Source organism: Antechinus flavipes, chromosome 4 (assembly GCF_016432865.1).
Source record: "Antechinus flavipes isolate AdamAnt ecotype Samford, QLD, Australia chromosome 4, AdamAnt_v2, whole genome shotgun sequence".
NCBI lineage: Eukaryota > Metazoa > Chordata > Mammalia > Dasyuromorphia > Dasyuridae > Antechinus > Antechinus flavipes.
In genome coordinates this window covers 399,354-423,828 of record NC_067401.1, presented here as the reverse complement: position 1 = coordinate 423,828, position 24,475 = coordinate 399,354, and the positions used below count along the sequence as shown (strand labels likewise).

The following is a 24,475-nucleotide window of genomic DNA, read 5'->3' as shown; positions in this document are numbered from 1 at the left end:
TTAGAAATATCCCAGAATGAGCCCCCAAACTGGGACAGTAGCAACCACAAAAACAATTATAGACTCTTGAGTGAAAAAAAAGCAAAAAGAGTTTATTATGATATAATGAAAAAGGGCATCTCCCATCTTAGAAGGTGTTTGTCACCTTGCAAATACTGCAAAACATAAGATCAATTAGACCTTAAACATAGAAACCCTCACCCCTTCCATTGTCTGGAAGAGTCTAAATACAGAGATCCATCCCAGAAACAAAAGACTACTAATAAATAACAAAGTCTCAATTTAAATTCCCCTAGAGAACCCTATATAAGCAATTATTTTGGGATGAGAGAATTCAGTTATCTGAATTTTGAAAGCAATCATCTCCTTTAAAAGCAGTACTTAAATGTTAATTAAGAGATGTGTGTGGGGGAAACAGGAGGAGAAATGTTTATCCAAGACAAACACCTGCAGTTTTTTAGCCATAACTTAAGTTATCATTGCAAAATCTCAAGGCCATATTCCCATGAATGGTCTGGGTTGCTTATGGGTAGGGTGCAATTGTAGCCCCCACTTTCAGCTATCCACAGCTGCTGCTTCATCACTCTTCCTCAAAGGCATTTGAGATAGGTAGAAATGAGGCCCCAAAAGACTGACAAATGCTTCTTGAATCAATCACTCAAGAGCCAAAGAATGACCAATCAGTCCTCAGTGAGCCTGGAGGAGGCAAGTAAAAGCAGGGGTATTCAGCTGGAACAGACAGTGTGAGAAGCATCTGCTGACAGCAAATGAGCTGAAGAACCTAATCTGGAAGAGGAACTAAGGGCACAGAGAGAAAAAAGGAAATGATCCCTCTTGGAAGGAGAAGCCAAATTGTGCATCATAAACATTTGAAGAACATCCCGAGTAAATAGGAGGTCATTTTGGGAGAGAGAACACCAAAGGATCTCTGTAGAAAATAGCATCTCAGTTCAGGTGCTACTTTGAGGAGATCCAGAAGTCCAAGAGGCAGAGGTGAAGAGGAAGAGCCTTCCAGGTGGTCATAAAGAAATAGCCAGGACACAGGATGTGTACACAGGATGGTTGGCTCCATCTGGTGAAGAACTTCCTTTTTTTGTAGTAAAACATGATTTTGCATGTGTTCTCTCATTATAAACTCAAAACAACTCAAGACCAAAAAAATTAATTCCCATTTTCTTTCACCCATCTGTACAAAGAGTTGATAAGGAACATCCATCCAATCAAAAGCAACATGCTCCCTTCTTCCTTCCCTTGAAATGTTATCTGGGTCTTTACAAGTAGATTTTATAACTGCTTTTTTGATTTGGAATGTTTTCAGGAGACTCTGCCAATGATTAGACTGCAGGAAAAACCACCTACAGTCCATTTGGATTTTAAGGAAAAGAGAATAGGAAGACGCTGTTTAGATATTCCTCCTATTCTGTTGGGATGTTCTTCAAGTGTTTATTTCATTTCATTTATTTATTTATTTATGTTGTAGTGCTGAATTCTTTTTTCTTTTCTTTTCTTTTTTTTTTTTTTAATAACTTTTTATTGAGCCCATGCCTGGATAATATATATATATATATAATATATATATATATATATATATATATATATATATATATATATATTTTTACAACATTATTCCTTGCACTCACTTCTGTTCCGACTTTTCCCCTCCCTCCCTTCACCCCCTCTCCCAGATGGCAAGCAGTGCTATACAAGTTAAATATGTCCAAGTATATCCTAGATACAATTGGATTCAGAAGATAAAAATAACCTGGGAAGAAAGACAAAAATGCAAGCAGTTTACACTCATTTCCCAGTGTTCTTTCTTTGGGTGTAGCTGCTTCTGTTCATCCTTGATCAATTGAAACTGAGTTAGATCTTCTCTTTGTCAAAGAAATCCACTTCTTTCGTATCTCTTTGGGGTATAAACCCAGTAGAAACACCGCTGGATCAAAGGGTTTGCACAGTTTGATAACTTTTTGAGCATAGTTCCAAATTGCTCTCCAGAATGGCTGGATGTATTCACAATTCCACCAACAATGTATCAGTTTCCCAGTTTTCCCACATCCCCTCCAACATTCCTCTTTATCTTTCCCTGTCATTCTAGTCAATCTGACAGGTGTGTAGTGGTATCTCAGAATTGTCTTAATTTGCATTTCTCTGATTAATAATTACATCTTTTCATATGGCTAGAAATAGTTTCGATTTCTTCGTCTGAAGATTGTCTGTTCATCTCCTTTGGAGAATGGTTCAAGTGTTTATAATGCATGATTTATCTCTTCCCTCCAAGAGGGACCATTTACATTTTATTTCTGTGCCCCTATTACCTCCTCCAGATTAGGTTCTTTAGTGCTTGTTTCTTTGTGGTTCCTCTCTTTGTTTTCTTCCTCTTCTCCTTCCCCTTCTACTTCCTCTTCTTCCATCCCTTCCCCTCCTCCTTTCCCCCCTCTTCTGTGCTGCTTTTTCTTCTCCCTCTTTTTCCTTTCTGTCCCTGTTACCTTTCTTTCCTCTCCCAGCTTCCAGGGAACTCTGATCCAACTCAGCCCCCCAGGGATACCCCTGTTTTGGTCTCCAACTCATTCAAAGTATATCAAAAGGAACAAAGGATCAAAATAATAGATCCTATCCTAAGTTCCTGATTAAAAAGCTTGCTCCCCATTGCCTCAGATTCCCAAATATCCCATTAAAGCTCTCTATGCCTGACCTGCCAGCCCTGTTTCCTGGTCAGCTATCATGCCCTGCCATCCAGATTCCATTCACTGCACAAACTGCCCCTTAAGCCTACCATGCAATTTGCTTTAGCCTTCTCAATCCATATTTTTCTTCAAGCCTTGGCTTGAGACTAGATCTCCTGGAAGACACTTGGTGATTTTTCCTTCTGCAAATTTTTTTATCTTTATTATCTTTGTACATAATAAAAAGAGCAAATGTTTATGACTCCAAAGCCATAAACCTTGATTCCTTTGTTCCTCAAACTAGCTGATGATCATTGCTAGGTCTGTATCCCAAAGACTTTAAAAAAAAAAAAAAGATATATTTATAGCAGTTGTTTTGTAGTGGCAAGAAATTGAGGGGGTACCTATTGTAGAAGTGCTCCTGAGACATGTTTGTATTTTTTGAGCTACCTTACCAGGCAGGTACACTAGACATCATTGAATGAGCCTTTTTGCTGATAGCAGCAGTGACCCAAGTCTTGCTCATTTCCAGATGTCTTATGTGGGGCATGTATGTGGGGGCACTGGGAGGTTAGCACTAGTGTCTGATTTTCCTCTGAATAAAACTTTTCTGCTTTCAATCCAGTTTGGACTCCTCTGCATTTTGAAAGGTGGACTTCACCTGGTTGACATTTCTGGTTGACACCATCAATTGGGGAAATGCTTAAACAAGTTGTGTTATACAATGTAATGGAAATTACTGTGCTATAAGAAATGATCAACAGATAGATTTCACAGAAATCTGAAAAGACTTGCATGAACTGATGCAAAAAGAAGTGAACATGATGGGATTTGTTGTCCCCAGCTCCAGCCCAGCCCAAACTTACCTCCAACTCCAAGCCCCATAGAAATAATCATGAGCAAAATAGAACAATGAGCAAACTAACATATTCTGTAACCACATCGCCAGATTATCACTTGATGGTTATAATATATAACATTCTTCCTCTCTCTCTTCCTATCTTCCTTCCTTGCTCCCTCCCTCTCTCCCTCTCTCCCACTTCCTTTTTTCCCTCCCTGTCTCTTTTTTCCCTTCCCTTCCCTTCCTTCCTTCCTTCCTTTCTCTCTCCTTCCCTCCCTCTCTCCCTCTCTCCCTCCCTCCCTCCCTTCCTTCCTTCCTTCCTTCCTTCCTTCCTTCCTTCCTTCTTCCTTCCTTCCTTCTATCCTCCCTCCCTCCCTTCCTTCCTTCCTTCCTTCCTTCTTTCCTTCCTTCTATCCTCCCTCCCTCCCTTCCTTCCTTCCTTCCTTCCTTCCTTCCTTCCTTCCTTCCTTCCTTCCTTCCTTTCTTCCTTCCTTCCTTCCTTCTTCCTTCCTTCTTTCCCTCATCTTGCCACTGAACCCCAATGGCCTCTGGAGGAGAAAGCGAGGCTGGTGACTTTGCCCATTCCTTCCTCACTTAAATCCAACTCATTTGCATGTCATGGCATCACTGCCCTGATATCTTGCTCCTTTTCAAAGAAGGACAAACACAAAACACACTATTCACCCAATGGAATTCACTAGGGAGAGACATAGAGTAGCCAAAGCAGTCATGGCAAAATTATCTGCAGGGGCAAAAGTTGCTGAACAAATTCTAATCTAGGCGGGTCATGGAACATGACTATGATGTAAAGAACAACAAATAGGATGGAAGCCAGCAAGCATGGAAGAAAAAGCAGAATGACAGAAAAACACACAGGAAGACAAATTCAATGCAATGGAGACCAACTGCAAAGTCAATAGCTTGATTCAAACAAAGGCCGAGATCATCCTCTGGTGACCAAGGTTCAAACACTTGCTTTCTGGGGAGGAGACCCTGTTGTCAAGGGCTCCCCTGTCTGGGGGTCAATCACTGCTCCCTGGGACTCTTCCCTCTGGCCTCTGAGGTGCTTCCTCTCCTTCTCACTGGGACAAGCCATGGAAGATTCCAAACAAGCTCAGCTTTCCAAGAATCACCCCTCAGAAAAGCTGAAAATAAGCACCAGGTGAAAGAGATTCAAGGAAAATGCAGAAGTCCAGTCCATAACAACACAAGGACACCTATGGAAGTTCTAATTAGGAATGAGTCAAGGGACCAAAGGCCAAAGTATATTGGGCATGTGGGAACCCAAGAATTGGGAGACTCAGTCCAGTAAGGGACTAAATGAAGAGGAAGAGGGCTGAAGGCAGCTCCCAAGTCCAGCCAGCAGGAGATCACCATTTTCCACTGTTATCAAAGATATTTCCCACTGTTTCAGCTAGAAGGTCTTATTGGGCTTGGATAATGACAAAGATGGGACAGAGGTTAAACTCTGAACCCAGCCCTCTGTGCCAAGGCCAGGGCTGAGAGGAGACAAGGACCAAGTAGTCACCCACAACTCTAGTGGGAAGCAGCTCCATCATTAGGAGAGCCTTGGTAATCCACTCAAGAGTTGGAGGTGGGAAAAATGAGGAAACCAATGAGAACTTCTTACGCAATAAAGAAAAAAACAATTATGGAGTAAGAAAAAGCAAAGAAACAAACTCAGAACATCCAAGTACTCATACCACATATCAACCAAACACAAAAAACAAACCTAAATCCAACTCACCAAACAAAAACAGAAATAGCTTGGACCAAGGACTACTAGAGTAAGAGCAAAAAGCAGGATGGAGCAAACAATTCAATGCACCAAGCAACACTAGAACAAAGACCAAAGGTTAAAAAGAAAGGCTTCTACCTGCAAAAATTGACTTTGAAGAATTGGAAATTGGGGGATGCCTATTAATTGGGGAATGGCTGAACAAATGGTGGTATGTGATTGTGAAGGAATATTATTGTGTTGTAAGTAATGATGAGCAGGATGCTCTCAGAAAAACCTAGAAAGATTTCCCTGAGCTCAGATAAAGTAATGAGTGCTAGATACAAAGTAATAATAATAGTATAAGATGATCAGCTCTGAAGGACTTGGCTCTACTCAGAGATACAATGATCCAAGACAATTCTTAAAGATTCAGGATGAAAAATGCTGCCCATATCCAGAGAAAGAATTGATGGTGTCTTGATACAGACTGGTCAACTTTTTTTGTGTTTTTTTTTTCCTTGAAGGCTTTTTTGGGGGGGAGGTGTCTATGTTTTCTTTCACTGACTATTAGAGAAATATTTTGCATGACATATATATTGAATGGTTTGCATTCTCATTGGGGATGGGGAGGAAGGAAGGGAAACAATTTGGAACTCAGAGTTTTAAAAGCAAATGTTAAAAAAAAATATTTTTATAAGTAAGAAAAAAATAAATAAAACAATGAAAAACTGAATGAGAAAACAGCAAGGAGAATTTTATAATCAACTTGATGTCTGACAGAATTAACTTGTATATTAACTTTCTCTTGTTTAAAAATATTTTTGCTTTAGGAGTTATTTTTTGGAGGGTTATGTCCTTTTAAAAAAGACATTATTAAGTCTATTTCTTATTTTAAGTATTTTGCATTTTTATAAATAATCACTCATTTAGCTTGTAATAAATTTTGCTAGTCAACATAGTGTCTAATAATTTCCATGACTTACTTTTCAACTGTCAATTCTCTTTAATTTTTGATGTTGGCAATTGGAATTTTTTCAGATTTTTTGTCATTTTTTCTTTTTTCAAAAACCGATTTTATTATTTCAATATATTTTTTATTCAATTTTATTTTGATTTTCAAAATTTCTATTTTAGAGTTAGGTGGATTAAAGGAGAAATTTTACCATTCTCAGACAAACTGTCTCTCTTACTATCTCTTCCTATCAGGGCAGGTGCCTTATCACTTCTGCAGATCTATTCCTATATACCTCAATCAGCTCTGCTGCTATGCTTCCCAGCCTTCCACTGGCCAATAAGCAACCTGAAAGCGAGGTTTGTGCCAGATCAGAATGACATGAATTACTGCAGATTGAGTGCAAATTGAGCAGGCCAGAATTCCTGGGAAAGTATAGCTTGCTATGCACAGACTAGGCAGGTGTGATGACATCACCAGGCAGGTGTGATTACCTGGGAGGTCACAGTTCCCAGAATAGTCCTTGTTGGTTAAGATGCCCTGAAAGCTGGATCTCAGAGGTCCCTGTGGAGAGCTCTCTCCATTGTGGGGGTGGCACTAATTCATCATGGAGATGGCTTTGGGGAAGTAAGAACACATGACCACAACAGTACAGGACTGACTTTTGCATCCACCCTTTTTCCAAAAGAAAAGTGGGAGAGGGTCAGTTTGCCAACTGGGGGCAGACTGAGGACCATGGGAAATTGCTGGATGCTCTTGTTGATTCAGAATCCCATTGCACTGAAGTAGCTTCCTTGTTCTTAACTGAGGGAATCATATGGTCCTGAGCTCAGAGCCTGGCAGATGGTGCTCCACTCCCCCAGATTAACAATGGGCCTATTCCCCAGTGTCTACTGGTTTAGTTTGGAGGGAATATGCTCTAGGCCAGGCCTGACTCAGGCTGGTTTGATACTTAAAATTTGAGACTGGAATGATAGAAGACACTTACAGTCTAACAGTTAACAAAACACTTCTTGCAAATAACATCACAACTTAAAAATAAGTTTACTTAGCCGTAGCAAGGAAAGACTATTCATCAAAGGTCCCATGTTGATTCTGCTGGCTGTAGCCTTCCTGCAATTGGCCATGGTGTTGGGCCAAGTTGTGAGATGCCCTGAGGGAGGAGCTATTGCCCCTTCCTGAGCTATTTGTCTCTGGCCACCACCCTGTGACAATAATAAGCCAAGCAATAACCCCTGGAGTTAAATAGTCTATACTGGGTAGGCCTTAAGATATTGGTCCTGCCACAGCACATGTTTCCAATGGGTGCTGATCTGGCTACAAACAAATGTATATAGTTGGAGGTATCAACTTTTTTTTTTTGGATGCTTATATGCACTGATCCTCATCCCAAAGAAGAGAGTTTCTGATTGTTCAGTCCTATTCAAGTTCCAGACCAATGGCTGCAATATAAGAATTGGAGATCTAAACCAAGCTGACCCTTGAGTTCCCTTTATACAACAGCTCAGCCCACTCAGTTAGGATGTCCTATAGCTTAAGAGTATGGTGTCCAAAGTGTAGCTGTACCTATTTCTCTCATGATGAGATCAGGCATTCCTTAGAAACCAGATCTTTGAAGTAGGGGCCCATTGAGGTAGTGGAGGAGGTAGGTTTTTTAGTTGAGACTGGAGGCCAGTAATTAAAATTACTTATGAATACTACTAACACCAGAGGGATTGGGGGGAGTATCATCTTCCATTTAATAAGAGGCCTTCTGGGCCTTACCAGCTTGTTCCTATTCAATTCACAATAAGCAACTCTTGATGAAAGGTATTGGTCTAACCCAGCATTATATACTCAGTAGCTAGGTCCAGAAACAGTTGAACAACTGCTTTTTAAAAGTAGTGTGGAGAGGTCATTTTGGGGACCTCAGAGCTCCAGAGCCTGATGATCATTTGGTATGGCCATTCTTAGGTACCGTTCAGCTTGGTCTTTATGGAGATCTCTGAAAACACAAGTTCAGTGGAAGAAGATTGTTGGATGACATACTTTAGTACTTTCAGGACTGTATTCTGTTTGGGGCTCTAATTAAAAAAAAGGGAGACTTATAAGAATTTCCATAATGGGGGCCATCAAAAAACTTAAGGCTTTCTAAAAATCTGAATTCAGTATTAGGGCTTCCCATCCCAACTTTGGAGAAACAAATGGGAATAGCACCCTTTGAAGGGTTTACATTAATGGGATTTCCCTTATCTGTGATATTTCCTTGATAACTTGGCTAGATTCTGGATTGTCTAAGAGTTGATTTCCCACATCTTTCTCTCATGTGAGCTATCATATAAATCGCTACCAAGTCCCTGACAAGTCCAATAAACATTATGTCACCAATTTAGTGTTATACATCAAAAACTTCACAAAGTGAATTTGATTCCAAAGAATTTTTTGAATATCAGGCTGTGGCAGTGTATGTAAGAGGGAGTTGAAGTAGTCCTGAGGCAGATGATAAAAGGCATAACAACTCTTTCCCAGGTAAAAGGAAACTGTTTACTCTCAGTTCTAGGAATAAGGAGAAAGACATTAGTGAAGTCCATAAATGCCTCACACTCACCTAATCCTTGACACAAATTATTTCAGAGACAGCCTTAACCACTGATGTACTGATTTTGCTCTGTTCCTTTTACTTCACTACAACAGTTCAGCTGCTATCTGCATTTCTTATTGGTCAAAGTGAGCATGAGGGAAGAACATATATTGAAATGCACTGGGGCTCCTCTATCTCCATCTACAGGGGAAATGGGACTCTATATCATCTGGTGTTAATTATTCAGAATGGCTTGGGCAATACCAAGAGCAGTAAGTAGTAAATCTAGATATAATTCAGGACTGTTTATACAACCAAACTCTACTGAGCTGAGAGTTGAAAAGAACAAAGACCTTATTCTAAGATGTAAAAATAAAGAGGTATTTGTCAAATTGCCTCTTAGTAATAATTTTAATTTATGCTTTTTATAACCACCAGAATAACTTCCAAATATACCATCTACATGAAATCCTCTTTTGTCACAAAGAAAACAAATAAATAAAACCCAACAACCAAAGCAACCCTATCTGATATTATACACAAGAGTTTATGGGCTTAGTCCCTCACCACACTAGTGAACAGAGGTCTATTTCCTCCTATTTTCTCAGGGAACAAAGCAAGTCAATATAAGTAGTCTTACGCATTTTAGAAATGATTTAGTTTTAATTGTTGCAATCATTCTGCTTCATGTTCTTCTGGTTCTCCTTTTTTCTGAATTAGTTCATATAATCATTTCATGGCTCCTTGAATTTATCATATTTATCATTTCTTGCTGCACAATAATATTCCACCTCAAGCACACACCCAAAATTTGTGCAGCCTTTTCACAATTGATACATACCTAATTTTTTGCTACCATTGCATCCATAAAGGTATTATAAATGTTGTCACCCATGGAACCTCTGGACATAAGTGGCACAGTGGACTGAGTGCTGGGCCTGAAATTAGGGAGACCTGAGTTTAAATACAATACCTGTGTGATCCTGGGCAAGTCATGTAATTGTTTGTCTCAGTTTACTCATCTGTAAAATGAGCTGGAAAAAGAGATGGCCAACCACTCCAGTATTTTTGCCAAGAAAAGCCCAAATGGAGCCATGAAGTGTCACCTATGACTAAAATGATTGAACAAGAACAAGGGATTACTGTTTTTTCTAGTGATCTTGTCACATGCCCAGTCAAAAGATTTGAACAGCTAAATTTTGTTTTTTTGGTACTTTGAGGAACATTATATGAAACTTGTAAATTATTTTAAGAAATATTGGTTTCATTATGCTAGAAAAAAATTATGAACACTGAATTCCATCCAATTATTCAGTTCTTTAATTTACTTCTCAGAATTTGGTAGTTGTCCATATTTAGGTCTTACAATCTTAGCTTAATTTCCAAATATGGGATGACATTTGTTACTCTGATGTCGAGTAAGTGATCCTCTCAGGCTAAAGGATTTCCCACATTCATTACACTCATAAGGTTTCTCTCCAGTATGAATTGTCTGATGTCTAGTAAGGTGTTCTCTCCGGCTGAAAGCCTTTCCACATTCATTACATTTATGAGGCTTCTCTCCAGTATGAATCCTATGATGTTGAGTAAGGTGTTCTTTTAGACGAAAAACTTTCCCACAATCATTACATTCATAAGGTTTTTCTCCAGTGTGAATTCTCTGATGTCCCGTGAGATGTCCTCTCTGGCTAAAGAACTTCCCACATTCATTACATTTGTAAGGTGTCTCTCCAGTATGAATACTATGATGGAGAGTGAGCAGTTCTCTTGCATGGAAGGCCTTTCCACATTCATTACATTCATAAGGTTTTTCTCCAGTGTGAATCCTCTGATGTACAGTAAGGTGTCCTCTCTGGCTAAAAGCCTTCCCACATTCATTACATTTATGAGGTTTCTCTCCAGTATGAATACTCCAGTGGAGAGTAAGGAGTTCTTTTAAATGGAAGGCCTTCCCACATTGATTGCATTCATAAGGCTTCTCTCCAGTGTGGATCCTCTGATGACGAGTAAGGTGTTCTCTTAGGCGGAAGGCCTTTCCACAGTCACTGCATTCATAAGGTTTTTCTCCAGTATGAATCCTCTGATGTCGAGTAAGGTATTCTCTCAGGTGGAAGGCCTTTCCACATTCATTACACTCATAAGGCTTCTCTCCAGTATGAATCCTCTGATGTCTGGTAAGTTCTGTGCTCACGTGAAAGGATTTTCCACATTTGTTACATTCATAAGGTTTTTCTCCACTATGAATTCTCTGATGTCGAGTAAGTTCTGTACTCAGATGGAAAGCTTTTCCACATTCATTGCATTCATATGGTTTCTCTCCAGTATGAATACTCTGATGTCGAGTGAATGATCCTCTCAGGCTGAAGACCTTCCCACATTCATTGCATTCATAAGGTTTCTCTCCAGTATGAACAGTTTGATGTCGAGTAAATGATTCTCTCAAGCTAAAGGCTTTACCACATTCATTACATTTGTAAGGTTTTTCTCCAGTGTGAATAATCTGATGCCGAGTAAGAAGTCCTCTTCGTCTGAAAAACTTCCCACATTCATTACATTCATAAGGTTTTTCTCCAGTATGAATTCTCTGATGTCGAGTGAGGTGTTCTTTCAGACGAAAGAGCTTCCCACAATCATTACATTTATATGGTTTTTCTCCAGTATGAATTCTCTGATGCAGATTAAGATGTCCTCTCTGGCTGAAGGCTTTTCCACATTCATCACATTTATGAGGTTTCTCTCCTGTATGAATACTCTGATGAAGAGTAAGGAGTTCCCTCAGGTGGAATGCCTTCCCACATTCATTGCATTCATAAGGTTTCTCTCCAGTATGGATCCTCTGATGTCGAGTAAGGTGCTCCCTCAGGCGGAAAGCCTTTCCACAGTCATTACACTCAAAAGGTTTCTCTCCAGTATGAATTTTCTGGTGCTGAGTAAGCTGTCCTTTCCGATGGAAGGCCTTCCCACATTGATTACATTCATGAGGCTTCTTTTCAGTATAAATTTGCTGGTGATAAGAAAGCTGCGAACTCTGAAGGAAGGACTTCAAACAATGGTTAGGTTTTTTCTCAGTGTGAATCTTCTGATGGGAAGCAAGGGACAAACCATGGTTGAAAAGCTCCCCATATTTACTATATTCAGTTGTCTCTCCAGTGTGAATTCTCTGATGTTCAATTAATTGTACATTTTGGATGGCAGCTTTCTCAAATTTAATATAATTAAGAGCATTCTTTTCAATATCAATATTCTGATGGGAATTAATAAATGGGCTGAAATTAATAGCGTTCTCATATTCATTAGAATAATCATGTTTCTCTATATGATAAAATCTATGACATGCAATAAAATCTGAGTGAGAAGTGAAGGACTCATCACATTCATTATACCTAGACTCTATCTCCTTAGAGCAAGTTCTATGACATTTTCTTGGTTCTGAAGATAGAAAGTTCTTTCTGCCCGAATCACATCTGAGAAAATCTTTTCCTAAGAAAATTCTCTGTTGAGCAAAATCCTTTGGTTCCAAACTGATGCTTTGGTTATATTTATTACTTTCATGGCTTCTTACCTCACTGTAAGTTTTGATTTGAGTGATTTTTACTTGTTTAGAAATGTTCTCCTCAATGCTCTGTTGCCTCCGTAATTTTCCACCACATGCCCAAGCTTTTTTCAAGCTGGATATAGAGAAATCTTCCTTTGTGAGTGTATTTTGAGAAAAATTTCCCCCAGATATGCCTAGTTTGGGAGCTGACTCCTTGGTTTCAGGTATATTGTCCCAATCTGGGAAAAAAAAAGGAAATAAAGAAAATGGAAATATCCTCTATACCCACCTGCTATCTGCTATATTCTTTAATCCTATTTTGGGCTTTTCAACAATGTGTGTGTGTGTGTGTGTGTGTGTGTGTGTGTGTATGTTTGTGTGTCTGTGATACACATTTTTCCTATTGATCCTTAAAAGTTTTTGAGAGAAGGAGGAAAGACAATTCTTATAGTTTTTTTTTTTTTTTTTTTTAACAGAAAATAAGGCTTGGAGAAATATTTTGAGTTTCGCATTGTCATAAGAATGAAACAGAATGGAGCAAAACTCAGAACTTGCCACTAAGTACTCTGGCTCCATTCCATTAGGGCAGCAAATATGCTACTATTGCTGTTACTCTTCAACTTATAGCTGTATTTTTTACTGACTAATACCAAAAGCTTAATAAATTATATTCCTATGAAGTTTTATATTTTAATTTATGTGACTTCATTTTATTTCGTTATGGCATGAATATGTGAGATATTTGTTATGATTCCATCAAAGTCCACACACAAAAAAAAACCCAGAAATTAAAACAGAAGCAAGACTGCTGAGAATATTACATCACAGAAAGGTAAGAAAGAAACAGGACACATCCTGGTCCTGAGACAGGACCACTGGACTTGGGGTCAATGACCGTGACAGAAGTCCAAATGCTAGTTTCTCTCTGATTACCTGGTGATCTTAGTCAAGTCACCCACTCCCTGAGCCTCCATTTCTTCACCTTTAACATGAGGGGGTAAGAACAGGAGGCCCCTGGGCCAGACCTACATCTGGGATCCCAAGAGTCTTTTCTGACACTGGGACTTATCACGAGACTGACTTGCTGAGGTGGCAGGGAATGACTCTCCTAGGGCTAACACACAGTGGGTGCTTTTCTCCCTAGGTCTGGGCAGCTCTGAGCAGAGGCTCCTGTCCAACTCTGCGGAAGGACTGCACTGACTGACCACTGGGGACACCGTTGTCAAGGACTCCCCTGCCTGGGGTGAGGCACTCACTCACCTGGATGGCCACTCCCCAGGACTCTCTTCTCTGGTGTCCAAGGAGCCTCCCCTTGCTCCAGCTGGTGGATCACCCTTGGCTTACACACGGCCAGTCCTGCTCAAAAGGTAAAGATGGACACAGAAAGGTTCCACTCAAACTTAGCAATCCCAAGTCTCACCCAGGATACAGGAAACGCAAACCAGATGATGCAGAGATTCAAGGAAACCTAAAGAGGAGACTTCTAACATCTCTGGGGACAAATGACGCGATGGCTAGACCCTGCGGCTGTTCTAGTGGAGCTAAGTCAGGGCATCTCCCCTCAGCCTGATGTTTCACTTTGGATCTACCCTATGTAGGCATGGGGCCAAGAAAGCCCCAGGGGGCAGAGCCTGGCACAAAGCCTCAGCCCAGGGGCTGAAGCCAGGAGGAACACAAGAAAATGCATACAGACCCATGGAGTAACTCCAGGCAACCAGAATACCTCCATACTAAAGCCCAGTGGAGCCCACAAGGACAACGCAGGTAGAGAAATGAAGCAGAAGCCAAAGGGCTGCTCTGGGCTGGCCTTAAACCATTTTCTCTCTTGCTCCTCCTGCTTGCTGAGGGGATCTTGTGGGTGGGGTCTGAGCTGGGACAGGGTCAGCTCTTCCTTCCTTGATTTCTTCCTCTCCTGCAAGAGGGTCCCAACCACAGCCCCAGAGGACCCTCTGGGATCAGAACAAGTACCTCTCTCTGTGCTAGCAATGGTTAAAAAAAATACATTATAAATTGTTATAAATTAATGTGAAGGAAGGGGAGGCTTCTGGGTGGGAGTGTGATCCACACCCAGCCAGGATCCCTTTCTACACAAAGCTTACCATGGCTGCCACACTGAGGACCCTCCCCCAGAAATCCCTGGTGGTTCCTTAACTGTAAGAAGCCAACAACAGGCTGTTTCTGAGACACAGACCTGAAGCAGCAAGGCTTGCACGGAGTTAACATAAAGGACCAGGACAGAAATCTGGGATACTTCTGCTCAAGCCCAAAAAGCAGAGATCACAATCACAAAGGAATGATTCCCTGGGACCAAAGGGGATGAAGGTCAATCAGTCTCTCTCAGCCTTTGCCCAAGGAAGGACCCAAAGACCCCAGGGTGGGGAAGGGGAGGGGGAGGCAGGGCCCGGGTCCCAGGAGAAGCTGTCCCACCCAGGCAGAGCAGGTTCTGGTAGGTCTCCAGCATCACATCCCGGTACAGCTCCTTCTGAGCAGGTTCCAGGCAAGCCCACTGCTCCTGCGTGAAGACCACTGCCACATCCTGGAAGGTCACCGGCTCCTGAAACACCAAATGCCTTTGTTTGTGCCCTTGCAAACCTGCCCTTGAAAGGAGCCGGGGGCGAAGGGCCCAGAGACTGGGCCAGGGCCACGTGGTTCTCGGGATTCTGGCCAGCAAACTCAGAAAATATTTATACTGTAACATCACACAGAAAAACCACCTTGAAAGACTCACTCTGGGGAAGCTCCCATGGAAACTACCCTTCAGAGGGTTGCCAGCTTGGCTTGGAAGGAAGCATTAACCCTGATGGCCGCCCCTCCTCCCGCCCAGAGCCCTTCAGGTCCCATGCTGCACTCCTCCCCTTACACAGCGCAGTTACATTGTGCAGGAAAACACAAGCCACACAGAGTGAGTCTTGGCTTGGAAGGGGAGAACGCACAGGCGGGAGGAAGCCCAGTTTGTGCTGCCATCAAGAACCTCAGAGCTTGGAAGGGGCCCCAGAGGCAGCGGGAGCAAGCTCAGTGCAAAGGCAAGAGGGTTCTGGCGGAGGACCAGGGCCCGACTTCGAGTCCAGAATTTGAGTCCTGACCTTTCTGAAGGAGATGGACACGATGGCCTCGAAGGTCCCTCCCAGGCGTCAGCCAGGCTAGAGTGGAAGCCCTTCTGAACTGGGGAGCTCACTCCCTAAAGAGCCCATGATACTTCAGGGTGAAGGATTCTGGGAGCTGCTCCTGACATCAAGCCTCAAAATTCTGCCTTCTGCCACCAAAGAGAACCCGAAGGACCCCCTTCCCCACGATGGCCCGACCAATCCTGGGTACGAGTTACTGTGGCCTCCCCACATGGCATGAGCCCCAAGGCCTTTCCCTTCCTGGGCCCTTCCACTGGACACTTGCCAGCTGCTCCATCCTTTGCTGGGCCAGGGACTGATCCCCTCCCTAGGAGGACCTACCCTCCCCCCTGCCCCCATCCTCCCAGCACATCCAACCAAGGCAGGGCAAGGAAGCTCCTCCAGGTCTCATTCCATGCTGTGGGGACCAGTCAGGCTCTCAGGCTGTCCATCCCCCGCCCCTCATTCTGTCCACCATCTCTCGCATCCCACGGGTCCTCCCTGAGGAGGCGTCTGAGTGGCCTCCAAATGGTGGGACCCCCCTCCCTGCCCCGAGAACATGAGGGTGCCAGCAGAAGCAAAAAGCAGCCCAGGAAGCTGGCTCTTCTTCGAGATTGAACAAAGCAGCTAACAGACAGTTACAGCTTCATGCAAATCCTTGCTCCTGCTGCCTGTGCATTTGGATGTCTGGTTCTGGATTCAAATTCCGGAATGGCAACTTACAATGACCTGGGCAAGCTGTCCCAGGGGACTCAATGCCCAGGAGCGGGGCCATTGCTGGAGGCGGGAACCTCCCACTCACCTGGGGAGACCTGGCTGTCAGGAGCATGGGGGCCATTCCCGTGTCCAGAGCTCACTCCTCTTGGGCAAGGGCAGAGAGCTGGGGAGGAAAAGGAAACCGTGAGTGGGGCTGGCCCTGCCCTGCCTGAGAACACTCCCAAAGCCGTCTCCAGAACCTTCAGTGCCGTCTGCCAGATGCTGGGGATACGTGGGGAAAGAAAGCCCGTCTGGTCCCCCAGAAGCTTATGTTCCCAGGGAGAGGCAGCAAGTCCAGTCTAAGAACACTCGGGTTCACTCCCTCTCTGAGCCTCAGTTTGCTCACCTAGAAAATGGGTAAAATCAGTCCCACCGACCTTGGGGCTGTTTGGGGCATCAGGGGCATAAACCTCAGTGATTATTCCATCAAATGACTCAACCTATGCAAAGTGCTTTGTAAGCCTCAACACACTAAATGCAGGGCTTGGGTCTTTTCCTGTTCCCCAGGAACATGAGGGATAGGGAAGGATCAAAGGGGCAGAGATGGGAGGAAAGGGGTGGGGCCCTAATGCTGGAATAGAGGGGTAGGAGATCCAGCAGGTGGGAAGAGGAGGAGGGAAAGGGAAAAGAGGGGGAGGGGAGGGAGAAGGGGGAGAGAGAGACAGAGAGACAGAGACAGAGACAGAGACAGAGAGACAGAGAGAGAGAGAGAGAGAGAGACAGAGAGAGAGAGAGAGAGAGAGACAGAGACAGAGACAGAGAGACAGAGAGAGAGAGAGAGACAGAGAGACAGAGAGAGAGAGACAGAGAGAGACAGAGAGAGAGGAGAGAGAGAGAGAGAGAGTTAGAAAAGATAGAGAAGGGGAAGGAGGAAAAAAGGGGGAAAAGGAAACAGGAGCGAGGAGAAGAGAAAGGAGAGGAAAGGAGGGTGGGCAGAAGAGAGGGAGGAAGAGAAAGGGGGAATGAGAGTTAGGGAGAAAAGGAGGAGGAGAGGAAAGAGAGAAAAAGAGGGAGGACGGGGAACAGGATGGGGAGAGAAGAGGAGGAGGTAGAGGAGACAGAGAAGAGTGACAGAAGGGGATGGAGGAGGATTGGGAGGGAGATGAGAGGAGGGAGAAGAAGGGGAGGAGGCAGGTGAGGAAGAGTAATGGGGAAGAGAAGAAATAGTGAGAGAGGGAGGATGAGGAAGGAAAATGGTGAAGGGGAGGAGGGCTGCAAGTAGAGCCTTTAGACAGGGGACAGGTGGCGCCGCCGGAGCTCCCCTCGGACATCCGTGGTTCCCACTGGAGGAGGGATCGGGACAGTGGGAGGAAGCGGAAGTCACTCGGGAGAACCCACCAATCAGACGGGAACCTCCCGGCATCTCCATAGCAACCGTTCTATAATTGACGGCAGCCAAGCCTCCACGCGCCCTGCCTTCTGGGAAATGTAGTGTCGAGGCTCGGGAGGGGGTGCGCATGCTCCCTGCCTGTAGCGGCTTCTGTCCCGGGTACTTGGCGGTGCCGGGTGGGGAGAGGTTGATCCCCAGCTCGCTTGGGGTGTTGTCCTGGCCCTTGCAGAGTGAATGCCCCAGGCGGGGCAGGACAGGAGGCAGGGCTGGGTGTGAGGTCATTGGTGTGGTTTCTGGTCCTGACTCTGCCCGGGGCCCTTGGGAGCAGCACCCGGACCGAGCCCGGAAGCCAAAGGGGCATCATCAGGGCTCCTTACCCCAAATGGAGCGAGTCCACGGTCCTTGACGTCATCAGTTTGCCCTCCAGCTGCTCATTTTGTGAGGAGGATCATGGGCCGTGGCTGAGACCGGAAGCTTCCCTGAGCCCGGAAGAGGCCCTAGTTGTGGGAGCAAATGTCATGGGAAGACTTCCCGGGGCCTAACCAGAAAGGGCTGTGCGGTGGTCAGGGCTGGGATGGCCGAGGAGCCAGAGCCTGGGGGCCAATGCCAGCACAGCCGCGTGTTGGGCAGGCTTCCATGCCCCTCCCCCCACCTGTCAGGTTGGACAGACCCTGATCTCCCGGATCGTCTCCTTGGGAAGAGCTTGCCCAGCGGCCCCAGAGCTTCCTCCTGATTGAGCCATGTCCTGGGCTGCTTTTAACTACTCAGTAACACCCTCACTAGGAAAAAGGGCTCTGCCCCCCACCCCCAACAGCTAATCAAAGGAAATCCAGTGTCAAAAAGTCTTGTAACCCGGGTGAAAGACCCCTGGCTCTGGTTCAGGGTAACCCTTTGCTAGACTCTTCTACAAGACATCAAGAATCAAACAAAATCAAAAGAATAAAAAAATGGAAGAAAATGGGAAATATCTCATTGGAAAAACAAATGAAAATAGATCCAGTAAGGAGAATCTAAGAAACATTGAACTACCTGAAAACCATGATTAAAACAAACAAACAAACACTGGACAGCATATTTCAAGAAGTTATTAAGGAAAATTGCCCGAATATCCTAGAACCAGAAGGTAATATTGTCATTTAAAGAATACATCAGTCACCTCCAAAAGGGACCCCAAAATGACAACTCCAAGGAATATTGCAGCAGAATTCCAGAAATAGCAGGTCAAGGAGAAAAGACTGAAGGCAGCCATGAAGAAAAACAATTCAAATACCAACAAATCACAGTCAGGATTAGCCAGGATTTAGCAGCTTCTACATTAAAGCCTAGGCCCCAGCAGGGCTTTTGTTGGTTACTGCATGGGCAGTTGACCATCGTTGTCCAATTGTCCACATGTAGGGAGCTTGGGATGGGTATATAACATGCAGCTGCTAAATCTGAGAGTCCAGCAGAACTTTGGTAGTTTTAAGGCCTTAATGAGGCCCCAACTAAGTACAGTAAGTTAGAAATACAGTAACACAATCAATTTCAGATGACATCAATTGTATTTCCAAATTATCACATAAACGTCATTGATCTTTTATAACTTTTGGTATTTAAAAACCACTTTAAAGTTATCAAACAGAACAATTACACTCAGTTAGAGAAATAATATAGTACTTGGTATATACTAGTCACTGTGTTAAAGATCTCACAACAACCACCATTGTTATTTCTCTCTAAATAAGGAAACTGGAGAAATATTACAGAGTTAATACATTTCTACAACTAGAACACAACAGGGTGGAGGCTGACTGGCTCCCCCACCTTGTACTACCATGTGAGTTCTGCCAGGACTACCCCAAATTTTCCAGGCAGCAGTTGGTCAGATCTGCCTTGGAGAAACTGACTGGGCCTTGGGGTTAATGCTTAGGGCTAGGGTGACTGATGCTGGGGCCTTCCCATTGGTGATAGCTTGTGGTGGAGAGGTTCAGGGAATTTGGCCATGAGGCCTGACACCTCCCCACCTCCCCACCCCCCACCCTCAGCTGCAGGTGCTGGAGTTGGGAGGCTGCTGGGGCACGGTCTGTGGGACCCAACTACAATTGCTGCCTCCTCCTTTCTAGCAGGTAGGACAGAATTCAAGTTTCCCTAATATTCTCCACCTTCTCTTTATCTGTTCTAAGAGGTTTAACAGAAGGACATGGGCTGTAATGGTCTTGTTAGCAATCCCCACAACTAAGATACACCCATGAGTCCAGGAGGAGGGGAGTAGGGCATGCTCAGTGATTGAAAGATCCCTCAATTCCTGAGGTACTTTCCCTTTTTCAGCATCCATCCGAGCTTTTATTTAAAAAGAACCATATATTTTTCTGCTAATGCTGAAGAGAACTAGAGGACAAAATAGTTAAGGAAAGGTTAACAAGATGTTCCTGTTTACAGGATTCCCTCCACCTCCATTTCTGGGCTTGATGCTAATCAACTTCCTTAGATCAATGAGGCTACTAATCTTGTCAATTACTTTAAAAAACCCTTATTTTAAAACATCTTTTAAAAGATTTAATCCTTGTTTTTCCTTAACACAAGTTCTACAGAGTAGTAACTCAAAACTTACTTAAATTGTTTCAGAAGGGAGTGAGTTCCTGGAATTACCCCAGTGTTTTAGTTCTCTCTTGCAATCTTAAAACGATTGTTAAATTGGTTAATGATTAATCTCAAAAATCTTCAGAATCTGCTAAGATGTTTTTAGTGGTTCTACAACTTTGATTATATAACATTTCTATAGTCCCAATTCTATCAGTGTAGGGACCACAGGAAAAAAAAATTGTCCTACACATCTTTCCTCATTTTTTATAAGTTAATCTACAGAAAGTTTAAAGTGGGAGTTTAAAGTTAATTTTTCTAGTGTTCTCTTTAACTACAGTCCTTAGAAGTTTTTCTGGCTGGCTGCATTTTAAATCTTTCAAGCTGATAACATAAACATAACACAGATATTCTGCACACACATACACAGATACAATGACAAATGCAAACTCCATTTGCTCCTATACTCTATAAGATTTTTAATAGGAATGAGTGTTGTATTTTGTCAAAAGTTTTTTCTTCAATGAGATGATTATATTTCTGTTAGTTATCGATATGGTCAATTGTGCTAATAATTTTCCTAATATTGAACCAGTCTTGGATTGCTGTCATAAGTCTGACCTCTTCAGAGTATATTATTCTCTTGATAAATTGCTCTAAATTCTCTGCTAATATTTTATTTAAAATGCTTACATCAATATTCATCAGGGAAATTTTCTCTATTTTGGCTCTTCCTGGATTAGCTATCAACATCATTTCTGTGTCATAAAAGAATCTGGCAGGACTCCTTCTTTGTCTGTTTTCCCAAGTACTTTAATATTGGAATTGTGTAATGTCTGGGCTAGTTTTCTGGAGGATCTGGGGACCAGACCAAGTCCTTGGTCTTAGTGGAGCAGGCAGGAGAGCCACCAGGATGGTCAAAAACAGAATGTCTATCTTCCAGTCCTTCTTAGCCCTTATATATCTTATTGTAATTACATCATTGCAGCATACTGATTATGTGTGAACTTTGAGAACCATTATATCACCATACGAAGTATATATGGGAACTAGAGAACCATTGTCTCATCAGTTCCACCTTGTTTCAAGTATATTTCTCCAGAGTTCCAGCTCTCTACAGAATTGTTCTTTTAACTATTTGGTAAAATTCACTATGAATCCATCTGAACCTGGAGATTTTCTTAGGGAGTTCATTAATGTTTTTTTTCCTAAAATGGGCCTATTTTATTCTGTTAATCTGGGCAATTTATATTTTTGTAAATATCCATTTCATGTCAGATTAATTGTCATACAATTGAGCAAAAGGGCTCTGTATTATTGCTTTCATTTCCTCCTTTGGTGATTTCACCCTTTTGATTTTTGATACTGGTAATTTGATTTATTCAGATTAACCAAAGAATGCCTTTTTTACATAAAACCAAACTCTTTTAATTTTTATTAGTTCAATAATTTTCTTTCAGTTTTATTATTCTCTCCTTTGTCAGCAAGTTTGGTTTCCGGTTTAATCTCCATGATTAGTTTCAATGACTGACCACTCTTTGGGAACAGTGGCTCCCTTACTTACCTAGCTCCTAGACAATAGGGTGAAACTCTAATAGTGTGAGCACTTTCAAAGCTATTGGCATCTTCATGTGCAAATACCCTTCTTAAAAGCAATTTTGTCTTTCAAGATACATTCCAAGTACTTTTCATGACCAAAAGACAAAAGGAAGTTTGTGCCAGCTATAAAAACTCAGAATTCTTGTTCGCAACCAGTTGGGAAGTGGTCATGTGCTAAGCAACCAACTTGACAAACTGACTAGCAACCTGTTAAGAGACTCTCCTTCTGGGAATTGTCGTGTATGCCATGTCAGCTGGTTAAGGTGGACCTAGGCGGTAGAGAGGGGATTGGCCTCGCTGTGTCTTACAGGTGTTAGACCTTTCCTTAGGATGCAGCACTAACTCCAGGTATTTCCCTTCTGCAGATCTGCCTACAGAGTGCTGAGTGAGCTAGGCTGGGGTAATTCCAGAGGAGAATAAATATAAATGGCCAGCTATGCCTTGGGCAAAGAAAAGGATGCTGAGAGAAGAAGAGAGGCAGAGAGGTAGAGAGATTAGGGATGCAGAGAAAGACACAGACACATACATCCTCCTGCTCTCGCTTCCTGCTAACCCCTGCTGAGATTGCCAATAAAGGCTGTCACTTTAACATGGATTAGTCTCCATGTCTATCTGGGGAAGATTGGTATGTATGGCCCTGGCAATCAGTAGCATCGGAGTGGGAGATTACACCAACCAATTCCAGAGGAGATAATTTGTGGTTCCCAGAAGATATTCGAGGCTTTAATAAAGTCCCCTCTGGACCTAGCAGTAACTCAAGGCTGATTGTGCCTGGTGGGCTACCAAAGGAATGGGAGGGGGTGGTGCTAGTAGGACCTGCTACACGCTAGGAACTTTACAAATATCTTTGTGAGGGAATTGAGATTAGGACCTAAGTGGTTATGGGAAATGAGTGAACTGCCTCCATCTTTTGACTCTGGATTGTAAATTCTGGAACTAGCTCATTCAATTATTGTCTAGTCCAACATCTAGTGAGAAAACTGACCCTTGTCCTGCATGGATGGAAATCTGGACCATCCTTACCTGCTACTTAGAGATCCTTGGCCAATGACCTGGGTAATGCAGAACCAAGTCAGGTTTGATGCAGGGTGGTTCCTCAATCATACATCTCAAGCAGCCCATGTGTCTCATCTGAAAACTGGCCCCATCTTGATAAGTTGTTTCCATGTAACTGATTATTCATAGACACTTGAGGGGAGGGAGAGCATAACTTTTTCTGATAATTGGGAAATTGCAATGATACTCTTCCCCATCCAAATTTGAGAAATCCCTAATCTTTCTTCCTAGGGTTTTTTTTTTTTTTTTTTTTTTTTTTCCTTGAGGCAATTGTGGTTAGGAGACTTGCACAGGGTCACACAGCCAGGAAGTGTTATGTGTCTGAGGCCAGATTTGAACTCAGTTACTCCTGACTTCAGGGCTGGTACACTACTCACTGCGCCATCTAGTTGTCCCCTTATAATAGATTTTTAAAGACATCCATTTTCCTCTAAGACTTTTAAAAGCTCCCCCATTTTGTCTTTTTGCGTTTCCCTATTTTCCAGAAACACTAGGTCTAAAGTATGCAGGAGGCCCTGACTGTGTCAAGGAATTAAGCTTCCCTTTTTCCCAACCCCAGAGCTGGCAATTTTCACCCCAAACTGAATTTCTTGGGTGGCAAGACAGTCTGGACAGGGCTGAGAAACTGCTTAGGTCCTGTAGCTGCAGACCCTTCTATCTTCATGGTCTAGCAGGTCTCAAGGGAAAAGCCTTTTGTGGGTGCCTTGCTCCTTCCCTTTAAGGGTTTTGTTTTTTCCCCCACCTTTCCTGTACCTTTCCAATCCTCCCATTCCATGCCCCTTTATGGGGGAAATACTGGTATCTTCATCTTCCTTTGAGCTGATGTTATCAATATGCAAACTTCTGTAAGGATTGTGAACTCTTTGGATCCACATTGTGATTGCCTTTTGACATCCTTGCATCTAGGGTCCAGTCCAAGCTGAGGGGCTCTGGTTCTGCAATAAATCAATGTTTCCTCATTTTATCTCACCACATTTGATCCTCCTAACAATCCATGGACTGAACAATTTAGTGCAGTCACTTAAATTCTACTTTTCTAATAATTCATAGGGTGAATATCTTTAACATATGACATATAATGCATGCTATTAGTATTCCCACTTTGAAGCTGAGGCAACTGAGGCAGTTAAAAGTGAAGGAACTTGCTCCAAATACCATAGCTAGTAATTGCTAGTAATTGTCCCAAGGCTCAGTACTCTATTCACTGGGCCCCCAGCTACTTCGTAGCCATTGACATTGAGTCACTCCTGTATGTAACTCTGTCAAGCAAGCAATTGTGTGGAATTACATGATTTAATTTAAATTAATTTAATTTAATTTAAAATTAAGGCAAATTGAGACAATGGTCTAAGCATAGCCTAGCAGTAACCAATGAAGTGGGTCTGTAGCCCGTCTCAGTGACTAAGGCACTCTCCCTGAGGGAAGAGTTCAACCATTGTAATGCCGTTTTGGGGAGGGCAGTATGATTGGTTACAGGGTAGACAACATTGTTGGGTGGGGATGATGTGATATTTTAAAGAAATCAGGCTTGGTGAGCATTCTTCTCTGACAATTAGGGAACATTAGTTGTTCTATGTGAGAAACAAAAAATCTTGTATTTCCACAAAATTATGCAAGTGAGGGTAACACCCTTTTATTCTGTCTTGAACTTGAAGTTAGAACAATCCGAGTGAGGGTTGTGTGGAAACTAGGATAAGGGCCAAAATGTATGCTTAATTTCTTTATGAATATTAACTTCTCCACGTCTGGGTAGAGTTGAATAGCCATTTTCTGTACATAGATCAATGTTTTGGGAGG

General features: G+C 42.9%; 1 protein-coding gene across 5 annotated transcripts; it reads right to left on the bottom strand.

Moving 5' to 3' along the window:
* Positions 1-7,894: 7,894 nt before the first annotated feature.
* On the bottom strand, positions 7,895-19,369 carry LOC127562445 (zinc finger protein 420-like). Of its 5 annotated transcripts, none has more exons than XR_007953677.1 (5): positions 16,181-16,835; positions 14,702-14,828; positions 13,535-13,630; positions 9,581-12,513; positions 7,895-8,714 (listed from the first exon to the last, which is right to left on the bottom strand). XR_007953677.1 is itself a non-coding variant. In XM_051998171.1 (5 exons), exons 2-5 carry the CDS (start codon positions 16,214-16,216, stop codon positions 10,115-10,117), a joined length of 2,658 nt encoding a protein of 885 aa, XP_051854131.1. In that variant the 5' UTR covers positions 16,217-16,258; positions 17,842-19,369; the 3' UTR covers positions 8,739-10,114. The 5 variants fall into 5 exon arrangements, 4 of the variants coding, with proteins under 4 accessions (XP_051854131.1, XP_051854129.1, XP_051854130.1 ...); XM_051998171.1 differs by lacking the exon at positions 7,895-8,714 and adding an exon at positions 17,842-19,369 and having other exon boundaries at positions 8,739-12,513; positions 16,181-16,258; XM_051998169.1 differs by lacking the exon at positions 7,895-8,714 and having other exon boundaries at positions 8,739-12,513; positions 16,181-16,258; positions 16,335-16,835.
* Positions 19,370-24,475: the final 5,106 nt, after the last annotated feature.